The sequence below is a fragment of the Candoia aspera genome, chromosome 2 (genome assembly GCF_035149785.1).
Source record: "Candoia aspera isolate rCanAsp1 chromosome 2, rCanAsp1.hap2, whole genome shotgun sequence".
Classification (NCBI taxonomy): domain Eukaryota; kingdom Metazoa; phylum Chordata; class Lepidosauria; order Squamata; family Boidae; genus Candoia; species Candoia aspera.
This window is the reverse complement of record NC_086154.1, coordinates 171,475,508-171,494,682: the sequence shown is the minus strand read 5'-3', so window position 1 is coordinate 171,494,682 and position 19,175 is coordinate 171,475,508. Positions and strand designations below refer to the sequence as shown.

The 19,175-nt window shown below is 38.7% G+C and overlaps 1 protein-coding gene across 2 annotated transcripts in view; it reads right to left on the bottom strand.

Moving 5' to 3' along the window:
* GAK (cyclin G associated kinase) overlaps positions 1 to 19,175 on the bottom strand; it is a 71,850-nt gene that overhangs the window by 40,608 nt on the left and 12,067 nt on the right. For both annotated transcript variants that reach the window (XM_063294878.1, XM_063294877.1), the window contains exons 2-11: positions 17,335 to 17,396; positions 13,935 to 13,994; positions 12,980 to 13,094; positions 11,787 to 11,929; positions 9,779 to 9,904; positions 6,261 to 6,350; positions 5,155 to 5,290; positions 4,559 to 4,671; positions 3,555 to 3,666; positions 429 to 552 (exon numbers count right to left, since the gene is read on the bottom strand). In XM_063294878.1, the coding sequence (XP_063150948.1) occupies positions 429 to 552; positions 3,555 to 3,666; positions 4,559 to 4,671; positions 5,155 to 5,290; positions 6,261 to 6,350; positions 9,779 to 9,904; positions 11,787 to 11,929; positions 12,980 to 13,094; positions 13,935 to 13,994; positions 17,335 to 17,396 (1,081 nt within the window). The remainder of the gene's footprint in view (positions 1 to 428; positions 553 to 3,554; positions 3,667 to 4,558; positions 4,672 to 5,154; positions 5,291 to 6,260; positions 6,351 to 9,778; positions 9,905 to 11,786; positions 11,930 to 12,979; positions 13,095 to 13,934; positions 13,995 to 17,334; positions 17,397 to 19,175) is intronic.

The following is a 19,175-nucleotide window of genomic DNA, read 5'->3' as shown; positions in this document are numbered from 1 at the left end:
CTTAATCTGGTTAAGCAACAATGCTATTCTCACAACCAAGCTTGGGAAAGGATGCAATCCAAAGGAGATTCATCATCTGATCTTACAGAATTCCTAGCCTTCCTTTCCACAAGATTGTAAGCTGGTTATAACTATTTACTTATTTATGTACTATCCTGTCTTTATTATTTTTATAAATAACTCAAGACGGCGAACATACCTAATACTCCTTCCTCCTCCTATTTTCCCCACAACAACAACTCTGTGAGGTGAGTTGGGCTGAGAGAGAGTGACTGGCCCAAGGTCACACAGCCGGCTTATAAAATAAAAACTTATAAAATAAAAACCACATGAGAGAAAAAGGCACTACATAAAATACCCATTGCACTGAGAATGGTGAACTGTAATAAAGTGAATGGAAATATCAACACAGCTACATTTCTACTTACTTGGCTACAGACTGAATAACTTTCGAAGATGTATCCTTGATATTCGTGAAAAATCTTTCTGTTCCACCCCGAAGGATATCAAAGAACCCACCAGAAATCTGGTCACATTCTGCCACCATCAGCCCTAGAAGCAAAAAACAGAGCGTTATAGCCTAAGGCATTCAATCATCATTATTCTTTCCTCTAAAGTTTTATCTTAGTTCCCAAACAGACTTACATTTCCATCTGAAAATGTATTTAATTGTATTTCCATTTAAAAACAAATTCAGCAGGGCACTTCAGCTGCTATCTTTATTTATGTATTAGCTTAGTCGTAGTCTTTTGATTAAGGAAATATTCTTCTACACAGAGAGGAGAGGCCAGCTATAATAACTCAACAAAAACAGTGAATGATCTCCCTTCTAAGACACTCCACACATTCTGAAGCAAAGCATAGTCCAGCAAACCTATTAGCTGCAATAAACAAAGCATTCAATTTCAGATGGCAGTCAGCTGCTATTACCTAAATGATAGGAAGGCTGCTGTATGCTTTAAATGTTCACAGAATGGTAGGCCTCTACAGTTGGAAGGGAATACAAGGCTCATCTAGTCCAACCTTCTGCAATGTGCAAGAAAACTAACTCAACCATCCACTAGAGTTAGCTGTCCAGTGTCTTCTTAAAAACCTCCAGAGGTAGAGAACCAAACTTCCACTGGCATTTGATACAACTATGGCATTTCAATTAACTTCACAAAATTTCACCCATTTTATTAGCAGACCCTATTGGTTTCTTGACTCCAATGCCAGTGATGCACTATTTAGTTAAACTGTGTATCAGTAGGTACATCTGATCCAGTGAAGTGACTGTGATTCACGAAGGATTATGCAGTAATACATTTGTTGGCCTCTAAGGTGCCCTGAGAGACCTTGTTGTTTAAGTATGCATATCATTGCTATTCACTTCAAGATGAAGCTCAAGGAGATGCACACACTGGTCCCAGATGACTGACCATTTAAGACACTAATCAGATTTCAATCTGCTGAATGCAAGCAAGGTTATTGTATCATGCACTGACAAGCCATATTGTATTGCTCCTGCCTCTCTTTTTCTACGCGCCATCTCCACTGCTCCATGTAAAGACATCTAAGGGTAAACTCTTAATCATTTTTTTTTCCATTCAATCTTGTCTGATGCTGGGCAACTGCCTGAACTAGTCCCTGAAGTTTTCTTGGCAAGATTTCAGAAGTGATTTGCCATTGCCTTCTTCCTAGGGCTCAGGGAGGAGGATTGGCCCAAAGGCACTCAGCCAGGTTTCATGCCTAAGGTGGGACTAGAACTCACAGCTTCCTGGTTTCTAGCCCGTTGCCTTAACAACTAGACCAAACTGGCTCTCTAATCAATGGTGGCACTATGTAAAATGCAGTCAGATATTACTGGTATAATTAATATATTCCTAAAATAAACAAAACATACAAAATTTGTCATGGTTCTTATTCTGAAGGTTTCCATTTGTTGGGGCACAAGAACATCTAAACCAGACTAAAATTCTTATGTTTTGCTCAAGACTCAGGGAACATGCAGTTCAGGACTTTTCTTTCCCCTTTTAATACATTTTGCATTCCAGGAATAAACTTCTCTCAGATTCATGTTATTGACAAATATTCAAAAACTTGAATATGATTTTTGTCTCTTAAGTAGAGAAAACGGACTATAAAATCAGTCTGGATTTTCTGCATCAGAGAGAATCACTTTTCCCCTTTTTACTCCAATTATTCCAAACTATTGTGGTTTGTCATGAACACAACCTACAGGAGAGTGTGCTTTCTCTTCCACTTTCCCTCTTACCCAAAACAAACTTCTGGTGGTTTTCTTTTTTTAGGTCCAACCTTGGAAAATGTGTTGGTTAAAACAAAATAAACTATCAAACCACAATTTGAAACTAGTCTTTGTAAATTAGCCCGTTACAATAAACCAACTCCCCAGGTTTGAATGTAATAGGATTCCATGGTCTACTCCAAACCTGGAGGTTTGTTATATTTATACCCCACTTTCCTTCAGAAGCTCAAGGCGGCATACATAGTGCTTCCCCATCCTTTTTCTCTTGGGAGGTGGTTTAGGCTGAGAGAGAGAGAGAGAGACAGGCCCAAGTCACCCAGTCGGCTTCCATGGCTGAGGAGAAACTATAACATGCTGTGGGTCCCGCCGACTAGGGTGCTATGCTTGGCGAGTGTCATGAGCACTGATGGTGAGCAGGAGGGGGCCCCTATCCGGGGGGGGGAACACATGCGCAGTAGAGAGAATTTGAGCTGTCATTCAAAGAGACACAGAACAGACCCGCCTTGATTTTTGGGGTTTATCTGTCTGGGTTTTCTCACGCTTCTTCAGTTTGGTAGGATTTTCTGTCTAATGTAGCAGTAATAAAACACTAGAGACCTATTCCTTGTCTCGGCGTGGTTCCTGACTGTCAGGACAGCAGGTCCTAGGCAGCGGGCCTTTTCTGCTGTGGTGCTTGCCTTTTGGAATATCCTCCTCGCTGAAGTGAGGCTGGCTTCATCCCATGTATCTTTCCAGAAGTCCCTCAAGACCCGGTTGTGCTATCAGGCCTGGGAACCCCAGGGGACTGGTGAAATTGAGGTGGCTCCTCTGTTATTGACACCTACTCTTTGCCCGTTTTTTTCTTTTAGTTTTATGCTTTTATAATTTTAAGATGATGATGATGATGATGATGATGATGATGATGATGATGATGATAATGTATATATTATTTTTTTAGCTTTGTTGTACACCAACCAGAGTCACTCATTTGTGATATGGGTGGCCATATACATTTGAGGAATGAATGAATGAATGAATGACTTGGGTCCCCCAACTCTTAGTCCAACATCTTAACTATAAATACAATGTTATCAATATGAGAAGGTAAGGAATCCATGATTCTGTTAAAGCTTGATTACTATTACTTCCTACCAGGACTTCTGAGTTTGGGGAAAATTTTTAAAGTCAGATTAACAGTACTAAAATAAGAACTGAGATTGTCAAATACTGTAAGAAAGGCTATGTAAGAAAGATACCAGAAATGTTAGAGAAATATAGAAGGCTCAAGAACTGGACCTGGACCTGAAGAAAATTCTATTAAGGAACATACCTGCATTATATATATTGTTAAGCTGACCAGGAGGTTTTGAGTTCTGTGGCACCAATGCTGAAGATGTCTTAGGCTGAGCGTTATTCCCATAGCCCCCATTTTGTTCAAGAAGCTGGGGAAAAAAAAGCATCACAGCAGGAGTGAACACAAATTGAACTCCCTGTCCTCCCCTCCCACAGCCCATCTGCAGTACAAAGGTAATACTGAGTCACTTTACGTATGTTTGGTTGATTGTTAACATAGGATGCAAGGATCACTGCTAATTTTGATTTAATATAAAGCTCTAAATCAAACACTCAAGAAGCAATAATCTAATTAATATGGAAAAATGCTAAGCCAAATGGTTAAAAATGAAGGAGGACTGGCTTATATACAGTGTGCTGCTCTATACACCATCACCATCAACTTTCTTTTCCCCTTCTCCTCTGAAATCACAGCCCAAACTAACAGAAAGAGAGCAGAATGGAAGGATCACTTGGGGAGCAATTATACAACCCCTACCCCCAAAAGCCAATGTTAATGTTTGTCTTTTCTGCACTTCCCAAAAGCCCTCTAAAATGACACCATCGATATTCAACATTTCGCAATCCTCCAAATAATAGTAAAAGTGGACCATTGGTTCTGCCCCATCCAATGACATCGCCATGTTATTTCCTTGCTCCTCTTGACTACAGAGGGTAACTAAAAAAAAGGGGTGCTGCCCAGATTTAAAAAGATGCCCACTGCTGCCATAGACTTTTAGTAAAGATACAATATCCTTAACCCAAGTGAAGTTCAATTCCTGGTGACTTAATGGATACGTCCATGCCATTTTCCTGGCAGTAAAAAATGAGTGGTTTGATACTGCCTTCTCCCCAGTCTCACCCACGTTGCTGGGGTTCCTGGGGTTCTCCTCTCTGACTATTAACCAGGTCCAAATCTGCCTAGCTTTTCGAGATCAGTAAAGATAGGCTGAGTGCTGCCACATAGATGAGAACTGGATTTCACCAAACAGGATCTATTACCTCTGTGATAGGGGACTTTGGGTTTACATTTCTAGCAGCCGCAATCTCCTGCAGCTGATTGACAAGCTCAGTAATGGACAGCCTCTCTTCTGGGTTCACTCGCAAAGCAGAACCTTTAAAAGAAAAATGCAACCAAGAGATCACAGTATGTTAAAAGAGGCACGTTTGCCAATAGGACTTGTGATAATTGCTATGATATAACTTTGAAATGCTGGCACTAGGAAGTGGCTAGGATGAAGCCACACATTTAAACAATACTGAAACAATAAAAAGACAATCTCATTACATTTGCCAGCCTTCTTCCTGAAATAAGAGTATACCAGCTCTTCAGATGGGTTGTACTTGTAATTGGTCCCATTACTGCTTTTTAGCATGGGCATTGACAGGCAGGAATGATGAGGATGATTGTCCAATGCTCTGTCAAGCAGTGGGTTGAAATAGCTGATGTAGAGTGGCCTTTCACATTTAATTGTAGGTACAGAAACCAAATGCATTCATGGGTTTAAAAGAAAACCAAAAAATCTCAGCAAAGACATCAGCTCCCCAACCCTTCATGCCATCTCCCCAAGTACTTGGTGTCACTGTCTGAAACTTACGAATAAGATCATGGAACACAGTATATCTTGTGTCATTCTGTGGGATGGAGTATTTTCCATTGACTATTCGAAGCTTAGCTCCATCTTCAAAAGGGTGTTGCCTAAAGCACAACAAGTAGAGGATGCAACCCAAGGCCTGCAGAGAAATAACAAAGAGGTTGTATAAAGAAACTAACAAACCAAACCAGATTAAATCATTCAAGGTTTAGCCAAATCAATTCTAGCAGTGACCATCCTTCCTCTTACATTGTTATCCTTTCAGATTTTGAGCTGATTTGACAGGCTGGCAATTCTGCACCTGACAGAGATTTAAGGGCTTCATCAACAAAGCACCATTATCCAACAGGTGCCTAAAAATAGGATACTGCTTTCTAAAAACTTGCTATGTTTTGGAGTTTGTATTTTGAAAGAGTTAATTCAACTACTGGGACAGTTGTGTTTTGCAGGTAATAGTTAAAGCATACAGGTGAAAGAGGCCAGCTGGGTCTGATCCCACAATATATTAATAATGAATTACGTGGGATTTAATTTATTGTTCTAGTAATAACGAATCAGTTCCACACTGATAAAACTAGAAAGCAGAAGCAAACATGAGTTGGCATGGTCCATTCTACTGAGTTAGAACTATGGGTGTCTCCTTCATTTCAACATCTTTAAAAGCAATGCTGAGTGAGCTTCTTTTCCTTTTCCCTCCCTATCCTTTTTTCCTTCTGTGTCTCATTGTTTCCAGCAGTGTTTCTCAACCTTGGGAACATTAAGATGGGTGGACTTCAACTCCCAGAATTCCCCAGCCAGCCAATACTGCTGTTCCTAAGGGGGTGTTGTGTATTAGCGAAGCTACTGCTGTCCTATTTTCCTTGGGTTTTACCCAAGTTACTTTCATCGTGCTATTTGACTTTTTTTGAGCTGCCAATTTTAGATTTTGCAGCTCTTTATTTCAGTTTTAATCTCTGTGCTGCATGGTGGTATGTACGTTTACATCTTATTGTTAGCTACCCGGTGGAAGGCAGGTAAGAACAACAACTTCTCTAAATAAATGAGAAAGCCAAATCAATAGGGACAAATCACTACCCCCAAATCTACCTATGCTGAAAGAAAATGCATACCCATATATCTTGCTTTTCATCGATTGGAAAGTTTGAATACAAATCTATAATTTCAGGAGTTCTATACATTGGCGTAGTGTTCCTTGTCACCTGTTGACACAAAATAAGAGAGCTATAGTTATAATTTTACTCTTAAATCTAGAGATTAAACATGTTTGGAAAGTAACCTAGAATTCACATATATAAAATCCACAAAGAATCCACAAATATAACCTTTTACATCAAAATAACTTATTTGTTGAACTTTGGCCTTACGCAGTTTCACATTCACTCTTTCACAAATCATTTCTCTTTCTTCTCGTAAGTTATCCTAGCCTTACAGCAAGCAGATCCATTTGCAAGACAAAACAGCTTACTTACATAACAATAATGTCATTCTTTTTCTAGCAACTTGCCACATTAGATGAGACTACATGGATAATAGGTCTTCAGAAAGCCATGGACAATTGAGTGGGGAATTTCCAGAAAAAAGGGTTAGAGAATGTGGTTCCCTAACCAGCTGGCATCTGCCTCAGGCAGACTGCAACCTTTAAACACCTTCACTATAAAGAGATGTTATTTGATTCCTCCAGCCCCTCCCTATCCTGGGGACAGAGAAGAAGTCTTTTTTGTTTCCTTTAAAATAGAGTGGAAGTTGCTGGATGGAGGTTGGAAAACAAGTAAGGTGCATCGCTGCCCCAAATAGCCTCTGATAGGCAACTTGAATCTTCCGAGATCGGTGGGGAAGTTCAAGTAAAATGGAAAGCAGAGGGAACATCTCTTTTGCGAGTCTTATATTTCTGTAGAAATAAGTAACAAGCCTAATGAGGAACATACATTAGGATTTTGATTTCAATTTTTGTGTGTGTGTTTGTGCTAAGCCTGAGATTTTAATGCTCTGTTTAAATTGCCTTTTTAATGTTAGCTGTGAATAATATTTCAGGCATGTTCAGAGAATTTAATATTTGTTTTCTTGTTAACCTGGTGGAAAGGAGGAGGAAACTCAGCTCTTAATTACAACTTTGGAATGGAGAGATCCTGTTTGTATCAGACCATCACCATCTTATGGATCATTACACTGTTTGTTGGATTTTCCTTTTTAAAAAATCAAGCTCTTGTTTCTCCTAAATCTGAACAGCTCTGAAATTTTTTTTTTAACCCTGAATATTTGCATGTTACTATTTAAAGCTAAACAGCAATCTTTGTGTTTTAGCCTCTTTTCTTTAAAAAATGCTTGATTTTATCTCTTGTGAGATTTGTCTGTCTCCTAAGAAGTGGAGGCAGGAGTGGAAGAAGGACTGATTCCTCTAGTCACATGCCCTGAAGCTATATGGCCAAGAGGTAATGATATAAATATTATTTCACTTTTTATTTTTGACCTCTTTATTGCCAGGAAGCCTTGCACATTGTGAAGCCCTCACACACATACCACACAAACCAAGGTTGTGGGGGACACCAAGGTAGGATCTCTTGGAAGACATATGGCAGCAGCGTAAGTTACCAAGCAACTATCACAAAGTAGGTAGAGCAGAAAGGCAGTTAGACCTCCATCCTTCCAACTTCGGGGCTCAGCTGTTCTGCTACAGCTTTAATTTGTTTTAGATTCTTTGAAAATGACCTTCAGTTCATCATGTCCTACAAGAGGATAATGTTGTTACCATGTTAGCCACAACCCTCTTTTTCCCATAAAACAAGTCGATGTTCACGACACTCAAAAGATAGTAGAAAACTGTGGATTTAACTTTTGTTAAAACCAGATTTTGAAAAGCAAAATGCATCATAATGGGTCTTTTAAAAATGAAATAAAATTAGAGAAACCACTTGTGTATTTGTATAGGGATAGACAGATAAATAGCCAGCCAGATACCACACAGATGTATAGTCTGGAAGGACATTTGACGGAGATGCTTTAATTTGGATTCCATTGCCCAGTTAAATGGCAGCACCAACTCAACTCTGGCAGATCACAAAAACAGCTAAGCTGTTATATTGTCAACCTCACTAGCTAGACCAGACCTGGAAATTTCATTGTTCTGGACTTAAAATATTTCATCCCCTTTTGCCTAGATAACAGTTCTTGCATATTTCCATCAAGATCATCTTCCTTACCCTTTACAGTAGCGGATTAGTACTTGGATGAAACCTCCAGGAAATTCCAGGGTTATAAACTAAGACTGGGAAGGGAAAAAACCCAGAAGAAGGCAATGGTAAACAATTTCTATATTGTTCTCAAGAATATACATGGACTATCCATGAAGTTACAAGGGCAACTCAAACTGCACGACAAATCAGTAGACCGTATGTGTGCGTAGTATGCATACATTGTTTTTACAAGTTTCTGAAACAGTCTTGTCATAAACTAGACGCCTATATTTGACCAATACTTCTATTCTGTAGAGCAGCTTCATTTGGAGCTTGGAAAATGCACCTTTATTAAGCTCTATGCACCAGAAGCAGCAATAATTATATAAGGAATAAAAGCTTAAATGGAATCCATCAAAGTTGTAGCAGAGATGGCTAATAATTGATAGTTTGTGTTTAACATTACTATACTCAGGCTCAAATCTGAAGCCAGGTAAAACTGTTAGTTACATCTATTTTTTTTTTCTTAAAATCTTTGGAGAAAAGGGATCTAGTCAGCATTACCCAAGCCTTCTGAAAAAGAGCTATAGTTCTGTGATACAGCAGATACTCTGGGCAAAAAAGATCACAGTTTAAACCAAAGGTACACCTTGTGTTCCCCATCCAAGCTTAAATTAAATTAAAATTAAAATTGATTAAGCTTTTGTCCTGACCCAGGACAAACTTTTTAGCCACACAAAGTCTTCAGCTGAAAAAGGATTATGTAGACAACAGAGAGCTACTACATCAGAAGGGGTATGTGACCATTCACAAATTACTCAACTAAGGAATCACAAAGCCAAAGAAGAGATGATGGGAGTTGTAGGGGACCAGAACTTCCACATGCTCCTATGTTTGTGTGGTCTTTACAAGTGTGAAGAATACACTGGCCTCCAATGGTTAGGAAAAGGAGTTTCAGCCCTATCTATAGCTCTTCGTTTTTCCCCTCCGCAGCTCCTGTTCCTAACCTCAGTTTCCCTTTCCTATTCTATCAGTCCTTGCCAAAAGCAGAAAAACTCTTTGAAAAGCTGTTCTCAGAAACAGAACTGTACAAGAGGACAATAGGTGCAGCTTGGCTGAGAATACATTTTGAAAACCCAATATGGAGTTCTGGCAGAGGTTTATTCAAATGGAACAGATCCATCTTTTCTGCTAGATAAGCATTAAATAAGCAAAAAAGCAAAGAACAGAATATCAAACAACGCAATACTCAGTAGCAACTGAAGCCGAGCCATCTGAACCCTGGAAACTCTTTTAACAGCAATTTGAAAAGACCAATGCATAGATCCAAAAAAAGTAAGACTCTCATATAAATGATACTTAGCTAAATCTGTTGGCTAAGAATTATTTCCAACATACTTATGTTTTCAAAAGGAATACCACTTGTTGAAAATCAAACACAGTGTTGGGTGTCTCACCTCATCTTCAACAGTTGCCCGTCTTTGTGCAGACCAGCTATAATCAGGATAATGCGCCACAACTGTTGCACTTCCAAAATCACACAATTTAATTGTTCCTTGGTTACTCATCAGCATATTTTCAACCTGCAAAGGCAAGTTATACACATTTACATTAAAAAGGCCTCTACTCATGCACATCTGTGTTCACATCACCTAAGTAGACATGGATTATCAAAGTTCACACTAAACTAAACAGCTCTTTTAGCTATTTTTCTAAGGTTAAATAGCCTACTTTGAAACCTAAATATTCTATCTTACAGTTCTTCTCTTGCTTGTACATAAACACAGGGTTCCAAAGAACCTTTGGGAAGTGACTAAGAACAAGATAATTTTAGATGCTTTAGGAATGAAACCCAAGACCCAGCACCTCGTAACCCACAGGTGAATGCTGTTCATCCTTCATGAAACAGAACCATAGTTCTAATGAATCTGCTCCATTCCATATGGATACTGTACACTAATACAACTCAACTTTAAAGAATGGAAAGATGTGTTGCAATATGATTGGTGGACTTAATTATTGAGTTTTGTTGGTAACCTCTTCAAATAAATATGAGGTAGGGGACAAGGAAGATTGTACATACCATACTTCGTTAATTATTTCATTATCTACATTTTAAGAATACCAATTTCCTTTCTGGTTGTGAGTAAAGGCAGAAACAGTATTAAACCAATAAAGGGCCTTTTCTCCATAGCTCATGACTAACGTACTCATATCTATTTCCAGCTGTTATGCAATGGCACCTGGGTTTTTCCTGGTCTCTTAATGCTTATTATATAATGTTCAGACAGGTCTATAAGAACATGCAGGATGTCAGCTCTTCAGGGTAGGAGAGGTCAAGGAACAGGCACAACAGAGATTTCAGGAATGTTCTTTACTGTTGTAGGGTAGAATACCAGAATCTTGAAAGCCTGTCAGAGTTTCTCTCTACTCCATCTTATACCAATCAAAATCAAGTTGTGGCTATTCTGAGTTCCTTTTCACTTCTTCCTCTTTCTCAGGACTGAGTAATCTTTTTAAAAATTCCTCCATTAACATTTCACTCACTCCTCCCCTGTCCCAAGGCCAGGACTCCATATCTTCACAAAGGAGATACAGGGTCTCCTACTGTTAAAGGTCCCTAACCAAGAGATTCTCTGCAATGTTCATGTCATTTTTATAACATCACATCACATCACATCACTAAACAATTCCATTATTTTCTAACCTCAAGTCAATCCATAGTTAAATTCCTCAAAAATATTTACACCATTCTGAAACACTTTAAGCACTGACTTCTATCTAGTCATTCTCCAATCAAGGGGAAAGAGTAAACCCAGCTCTGATTTCAGTCCTGCCCAACACTCTATAAAGATAACAAACAAGAGATACTGGCAATTATTTTCCTGGTAGACTTTCCAGCCTGGGTTCTGTAGGCGTGCTAGGATAACTTCCAGAAAGTGGCCATACTACCTGGGAATCTGGGAACTAGAAGGTGCTGCGTTGGACAAAGGGGGTCACCTGTAATTTGTGGTATAATTAAAGATTATACAACAATTTAAATCCCTTGGAACTCCACCGCCTCTACAAGAAACGGTAGTATTTACCATCTGCAGTCAACCTCTGCATGTCTCTTCTGCTGTGTATCATCCATTAGCGAACTGTACACATATGGCCAATTCTCAAGATTTTTCCACTTTTTAGTTCCGGGATAGGAATGTACAATTCCCCCCCCCCCATTGTAATTTTAAAAAATCTCAAGCTCTTTCAAAGTTGCTCATGAACAAATGTCCACATTTGGGAAAACTCTTAGCAAAAATTAACCTAGCCTAATCAACCCCGCCTTATTGTCAGCCAACCTACCCTAGAGTTTTCACTCTCCTGTACAACACTTCTCAGACTACTACAGGCCAACTCAAGCTCAACCTAACTGGTAGCGTCATTGCTTCACTCTCACAAGGAGTAGAGAAAACTTGGATTCCATACCTTTAGATCTCTATGAATAATAGGAGGCTTCTGCTTGTGCATGTGTTGCACGGCACGGCAAGTCTGATAAAATATCTTCAGAACGGTATCACATGAGAGGGGGCCTTTAGATTCCGCTCTCTTTAAAAATTCCACCAGCTGCCCTATGAACATAAAATCCATGAATCACACACATTAGGGAAGAGGCAGCAGGAAAGCTAATGTTGATGACAGCCAACAGAGGCCCATAATCACCCCCTTTATCTCTTTACTTTCTTGCTATTTTCTAACACAAGCCTTGCTTGCTCGGGTGGTTTGGCTCATTCTGCTCTGGTGTGATGAGCACAGCACTAATGCCAAGCAAACATATTGTATGCTACTGGACAAGTCATCAGAAAGGAAGGAGAAAAAAGAAAGAATCCATACAGCATTTCACTGGAGAGAGATGAGGCTTCCTATATGTACCTTCTAGCAACAACACCTGAGCCATATGCTTCTTCTTTTCTTGGGTACAATCTGTTACCAAGCCCCCATCATCATTTTGTACAATATTAGACTGCAAACAGCTAACAAGTACTGCAACATACTCCAATCATAATTCAGTCTTGGGAAAGGGGGAACAGGGAAGAGCAAATACTGAACACTCTTGGGTTCAGTAGCCTGTGGCTATTTTTGCTGGAAAAATGGCAAGTTTTGAAATGCAAAATAAATCTACAAGTTTTTCTCTTTTTTATCTGTACCCAGAGCTTTAAAAAAAACGCTATTTTAATTTTTCATTTGTTTCCTGTCTGGCACTGGGGGGAGGGGAAGGGGGAGGAGGAGGACTCTTCAATCTTAGTCAAACCAATTAATTAATCAGCAAATTTCAAGCTGCAATGAAAACAGTGATTATAGTTCTCAGTCCTAAAGTGGGGAAGAGTCAGTCATTCCTTTGCTACACTTAAAAGAATGTTTTTCTCAATGCTGTTTCCAAAATGTTGCTTGAAACAGAAAGGTAAAAGAAATGAAAAGAAGGACAGGGAGGAGTTAAGTTTTGGTTAATAGAGGCTATACATCTTGCTTGAAGTGTAGGGCGGTCTTGGAACCCTTTGGTGATACTAAATGTTTTTGCTTGCACAAACATTGCCTGCGTCTTTCCTCAACTGAGCCAGCCTGGGCAAGTCATTGAATTAGGCTGTCAAGCCAAGGAGATTCCACAAAAATAGTGACTTTACCTCTACAAAGTTCAGTGAGCAGAAGAAATTCTCCTTGTCCAGTATCTGATTCTTCTTTTCCAATTGAGGCAGCAGAACAGAACTGGACAATGTTTGGGTGACCAGATAGTTTTTTCTGAATAACATGTCTGTTAAAGTTTCAAAGGATTTGTTCGTTTGGAAAACCTTTTTGCAGCCACATAGCAGAATAACAGTTTACTCAGTTGGGATATAATTCCAATTCTGAAAGAGAGACTGTGGTCGAAAACACATGCCGACCCAGCCTAAGATGTTGAAAACTCAGTGAATTCCACATTCCACCACCACTTGACAAAGTCTGGCAAGAGCACTTCCTCCCTGCCCTCCTGTCAAGTGTGGCTTAAACTGGGCTTATCCAGTTAACATTAGGATCAGTTTTTAAAAGTCAGCTGAATACAACCACATTCTGTACATAATTTAAAGCAGGAGAGAGAGGGGGAGAGAGGAAAGCATTTCTGATAAAATATTATTATTAAAGCCCTGGATTAATAGGGCAAAAGAAAGCCAAGTGTTACAACAAAAGGTAATTTACACAGATTAGGAGGCATGTAGTCACAGAACTGATATGCTCTCTCAAAGGCAACTATAACTTCAAACAAATTTGCTCTGTTTCTTATATTTAATCAAGGATCCCATTTAGACAATCAGATCTGTCCTCTGCTATGCATAACTCCTCTGCTTCTCCTTTCACGTGAGCAGCAAAACCATCAGGAAAGCAACAGTTAACTGACGTCTAAGCCACAGCTAAAGTTGGGTTTTAAATTCTGAGTTGTTGGAAGGCATTCAGATAGTTTCAGGTTTAAATATAAAAGGGAAGTTTTGCTCTGATGAAGCAGCAAAGAAGCTAAATAGAGCTCTTGTGTGTCCTTGCTTATTAAACCAATAATAATTTGATTGTCCAAGCATAACATGCTTTCACCTCTCTTTAAAAGGATACCATAAAGCAGACTTCTTGAATGATAGCTTTGTTCTTTTCCTCTTCGTTAGACAATAATCTCTGCCAGGAAAATAAAGAGATTATAAAGAAGAACATTTTAATTTCTTTGTTTTATTTTGTTTTCCAAAATAAGAATTATATTCTTCTTTCTCTTATAGTTATATTAAAACAAGTTACCAGCTTTATTTATTTTTATTAAACAAATTTATATGGTTGCTCAACTCACACACAGTGACTCTGGGCGGCTTACAAAATTAAAATCCACAATATAAAAACCTGTCAACCCCCCCACCCACCTTCCGCGGCAACTACAACACATTTATTTATTACACAAATTTTGTAAACTTTGTATGCAAATCAAGGGCCAATACATGGATACCATGTATGACCTCCAGCTCTAGATGAATCAGTCCTGGAGATTCTCCAGCAAGTTTTGGTTGGATCCTTTGCTTCACTGTGCCAGTTCATGTGCATCTTAGTTTTCAACTGAATATCATCTGGGTTATTCATAAAATATCTCAACACATGAAAATGTACTCTATCAGAAATCAAAACGTGGTCACTAGATTCTACTACTGGTTATTATTTCTTCATGAGTAGGAAAGGCTCAAGAAGGCAGGTGGCAATGTTATACATTCATACACAGCTCTTTAAGGGACAATATTAATGCCACATTTCTCCCCAGTATTTTTATTTTTGCTAAAGGAAAAAAAATACACTAAAGAATTTAATTAGAAAGAAAAATAAGCCAATGACAAAAGGAAAGGAAAGGAATGAAACGTTGGGAGTAAACACACACATACACACACGTACATTCATAGATATAAATTCACATATGATCTTAAAGAGAAATATATTTTTAAAAAACTTTAGTCAATATTTCTATTCAGAACGCTTGTACCACCAAAGATAATCTATTAGGAAAGCACTGTTTTGCTGCTTATCTAATATTACTTAGAAGCAGATCCAGATTCCTTTTTAACAGAACTTAGCAGAGGGAGGGAAAGTTCAGCTCTCATGAAACACTTTTTAATCACATAGAGCTAACTGTCATGTATATACATGTACGCTTGTATGTTGAGTACTTTTAAGCCACTTCACTCATAAACTCTAAGCAGTGTATGTTACTTTAAGCCAAGAATCCAGGCTTGCCATACTATGACTGAGCTGCTTTTTGCTATGCAGAACATATTTATTCCTGCTTTTCCATCCTGCTCAAACCTGCATTGAGAGCTTAGTTGATATTTGATTCCCGAATTAGAACATAATAACATAATATTTATTGTTTTAATGCTTAGAATAGCATCTCTGACCCTATGCCTGTATATTATCCAAATATCATTTATACTGTTCACTGGTCATCACTATGGAGTTCTAATAAAAGTTAATAGTTTGCAATTTATAAGGTGCAACTGATGACGTTCTTTTAACAACAGTTATAAACAGTTTTAGGTTCTTCTAAATCAAAAGCCAACGCCAACAGGACTTGCTTAGAAGGCTCCTCTTCTTATTCAGTGACTCTTTCGCTATCAGTTCAGACAAATTTGTAATATCATGCTGTATTAAATGGAAAACCACAATGATTCTGTTTAAAACCGAGTTTTAAATTTGAGAGAAAAATGTCCCACAGGCACGGAAAGAAGGAAATGCCTGCATTTTATTCAGCATTCATTTGCATTTCTTTTCAAAGTCAGTGAGAAAGTATTTGCTTGAACCAGTGTTAATGGATAAGGTTGGGAGAAAGATCTAGAAGTTTTGAAAATTATAGTTTCTAAATCTTTTTTATTTCCTCTTCCCCTTTGTATCTGTATGTAGAGACTTATGTGATATTTGTATCACCACCAACACTTAATGTGTCTGAAATTCTTTTAAGACAGGTATTACAAAAAAGAAAGAAGGGAGTGAGATAACCAAGCATAAGAGCAGATACATATTAATTGGTCAATGGATGGGTACATTTCCCCCTTAGGATTAATATTCTAATGGAAAATGTAAGTATAGCCTTTTTGGTCTCCATGCAGCATTGTGAAAATTTACACACTATGTACAGTAACATTGATTTTCCTATCACTATAGAGTGGGTGCTTTAAGCAAAGCTTGCAAATATAATATGGTCATGGAAATTAACAATAGGCATTCCCCAGGATTCAATTTTACATGATCCAGAGTATTGAAGTGATTAGGGCACTGGGTGAGAAGAGGCAGACCCTTCAAGTCCTCAGTGAACAATGGAGCTCATTGAACGACTGGGTGGGTCAGTCTCTTTCTGCCTAACTAACTTTCCAGTTTGTTGCAGGGATAAAGTGAGAGCCATTCTCACTGTATACCACTTGAGACAGGCAGAATACACATGCATTATAATAGCCATTATGATAATAACAACAGCAGCAAGTTTTCAGAAAGCATTTCCCTCAAAATGCTATGGGTCACTATTGTTCTCCTGACCACCTTATAGGAACTGCTTTCATTTCATGCATAAGAACATAGGTAATTTAAAGCATTCCAGGAAAAGTGAACATCAAGGATGGGATAAGAAGAATCCTCAAGGGCTTCCAAACATATCTAGGAAGGTTTTTTACATGCAGGTGGTAGCAGGACAGTGTTAGGAAACTGGGAGCCAACCATGAGAATATACTTGCCTCATCCTCAACATCTTGTTACAGTGAACTTGAAACATAGATTACAGAAGATTTCAGGTGCTAGTTAAAATGAATCCCAGTTACAGTTAATCAGAATTAAGACAGAATAAGGGGAGAAGCAGAAATGTGCATTCCTAAAGCTGGCTCTTAATTTTCTAAAACGAGAATTTAGAAAAGGAAGCCAGCATTATGTTTGCAAATAAATTTGCCAATAAAAGCCTGAAGTCAAAGATGTTACTCTGTGTGATGACAATTCTGACAATTAGTACATATCCAGGCAATATTCCACTAAATTTAAGCAATGGTCTTCAAGAGACACTAGCTTTCAGATTCCGTAAGTCAACTCCCTTCATATATTCAGAGAAGATAAGAAACTTCATTACACCAAGCCAGATGATCAATTATTAGCTCAACATTATGTGGACCAGTCTTCTCCAATCTATACAATATGTCACCTCACATACTTATTGGAATTCCAGAAGTTGTAGTTCCAAAGCCTACGAAAGGCACCAGATTGGGGAAGGCTGAGGTATACGGATTGAGAGCAACTCTGGTAAAATTATAGCCAAAGAGATTACCAGGTACATATCCTTAGAAATTGGAAGCAAAGCCACATAGTGTATGTTTACTAATAAGTAGCCAACTCTGGAACGGATTTGTTCTTAGCTGTTGTATTTGTTATTCGCAGTGTCACTGTTAATGAAGTCAACAATAAAAAAAAATAGCAGAGGATCAAAATCCTGAAAAATAAGGATAATTACCTTTAAAGCATAGTCCTTCCCACTTCCAAGATCCTGAGCTTCGTAAACAAAAGCAAAGCCACCTAAGAAGAAAACGAGATGATTAAAAAAAACCCCTAGAAAGTTAGCTAATAGAGAACTAAAGCTGAAGCAATACAAGACTACAGAATCTTTTATCGACAAGAGTAAGTGCACTGCCTGCACCTCCCAGATTGCTTCAGTGCCATTAAATAAGAATTTTGGATTATACTTGTATTTCTTTAACAAATGAGGTCATTTTGGATAAGAAAAAAAAAAGGTTTGATATAATCCTCTATGGCAGGGGAACCTATGAGGCCCTGAAGGTGTTGGGTGTGGCCCCCAAGAGCTCAAAATACCTAACTAGTTAATTCATACCCAGGTAACTTTGGGGAACAAAGCCCCCAGCAAGTCAGTCAAAGATCAAGTATGGCCCTTGGTCCCCCTCAAACTTCTCTACAACCTGTGCTCAGTTAAGAAAAAACACTGGAGAGGCTTCCAGATTGTTTTGGGTAAGACAACAGCTTAACAAACATGGCCATATCACCTATGAAAAAGGTGAAACACGTTCCCTGACAAATGGAAACATATTTCAGGTATTAAACATGCCCTCATTGGGGAAGGGTAGACAGACATTCTTCTGTAAATAAAAAATCAAGCACACTTAAAGGCATCATAGCTTAAAATCCTTTGGAAAAAGGTACAGCACAGCAAACCAGCATCTCTTTGTGGCCCTTTGAGCTTCCCAGAATGAGAGGAGCAACTTTTGGGGGGTTTATTATTATACTGATTGATTAGATTTGTATACTATCAGCATGGCTGTAGTGGTTATGGTAATAGAGAGGAACAGGGAGACCCAGGTTCAAATCCATCTTCAGCCATTGAAGCTTATTGGGCGACTTGGGGCCAGACACTCTCACTCAGCCCAACCTGCCTCCTAGGATGGTAGTGGTAGGGAACATACAGGAGGGAGAAGCCCTGTATATGTCAATTAAACTACTGAATGAAAGAGAGAGTATACATTTAACAAATAAATACTGCCATAATCACCAAGGACTTCCAGCAGTTAACATCCCAAAACAAAACATACAACCATGACCCAACCTATAAAACACAGTAATAAAGAATCACCTACAAAACAATCCAATATATAAACCCAAACATTCCCTGGTGTACTCCAGAAAAGGGCTAAGAGGCCAACCAGAGGCTTTAAGCAACTCCCACCCGCCCACATGGCTCCTGACCCCACTCACTTTGAGTGTGCAATCCTCAATGTGCTATGCAAAACCTAGTGCAGCCCTTCTGCTGAAAAACTTTGCACCTTCCTGTTTTGAGATATGGATAACTAACCAGTAAGTTTACTAGCAGCAACAGCTAGTGTTTCTAGAAGTTCAAAAAGTCCAACTCTGGCTCTCCTCACTCTGTTCAATTGCCCACTAGCCATTCTCTGGATGTTGAGAATATATGCACCATTGTGCATACAGAATGATGTGCTATACTCACAGTAAGGGCTCCATGCAGTAGCAACTTTATTTTATGCCTACAGCTAAGTGCATTGCTTGCCACTGATCTGGCAAAATGACTGGCTATTGCTGTTTTATAAGTTTACACTGAGAGTCCGCAAGTCTTTAAAAGAGACACTCCAGGCATAACCAGCAGAGGCTACGATTTGAGAAACATATGTTCATGAACAAGATTGACAAGACCTGTAGGGCCATTTGTTACTACAGGCATATAATTTGTGCCCTCAGAAACGATTCAGATTGTTTAATGGTTGGATGAGAAATAAATTGCTCTCTGTAAAAGATTGCTTCTTGTTAACAGGAAACCCTACAGCACTGAGT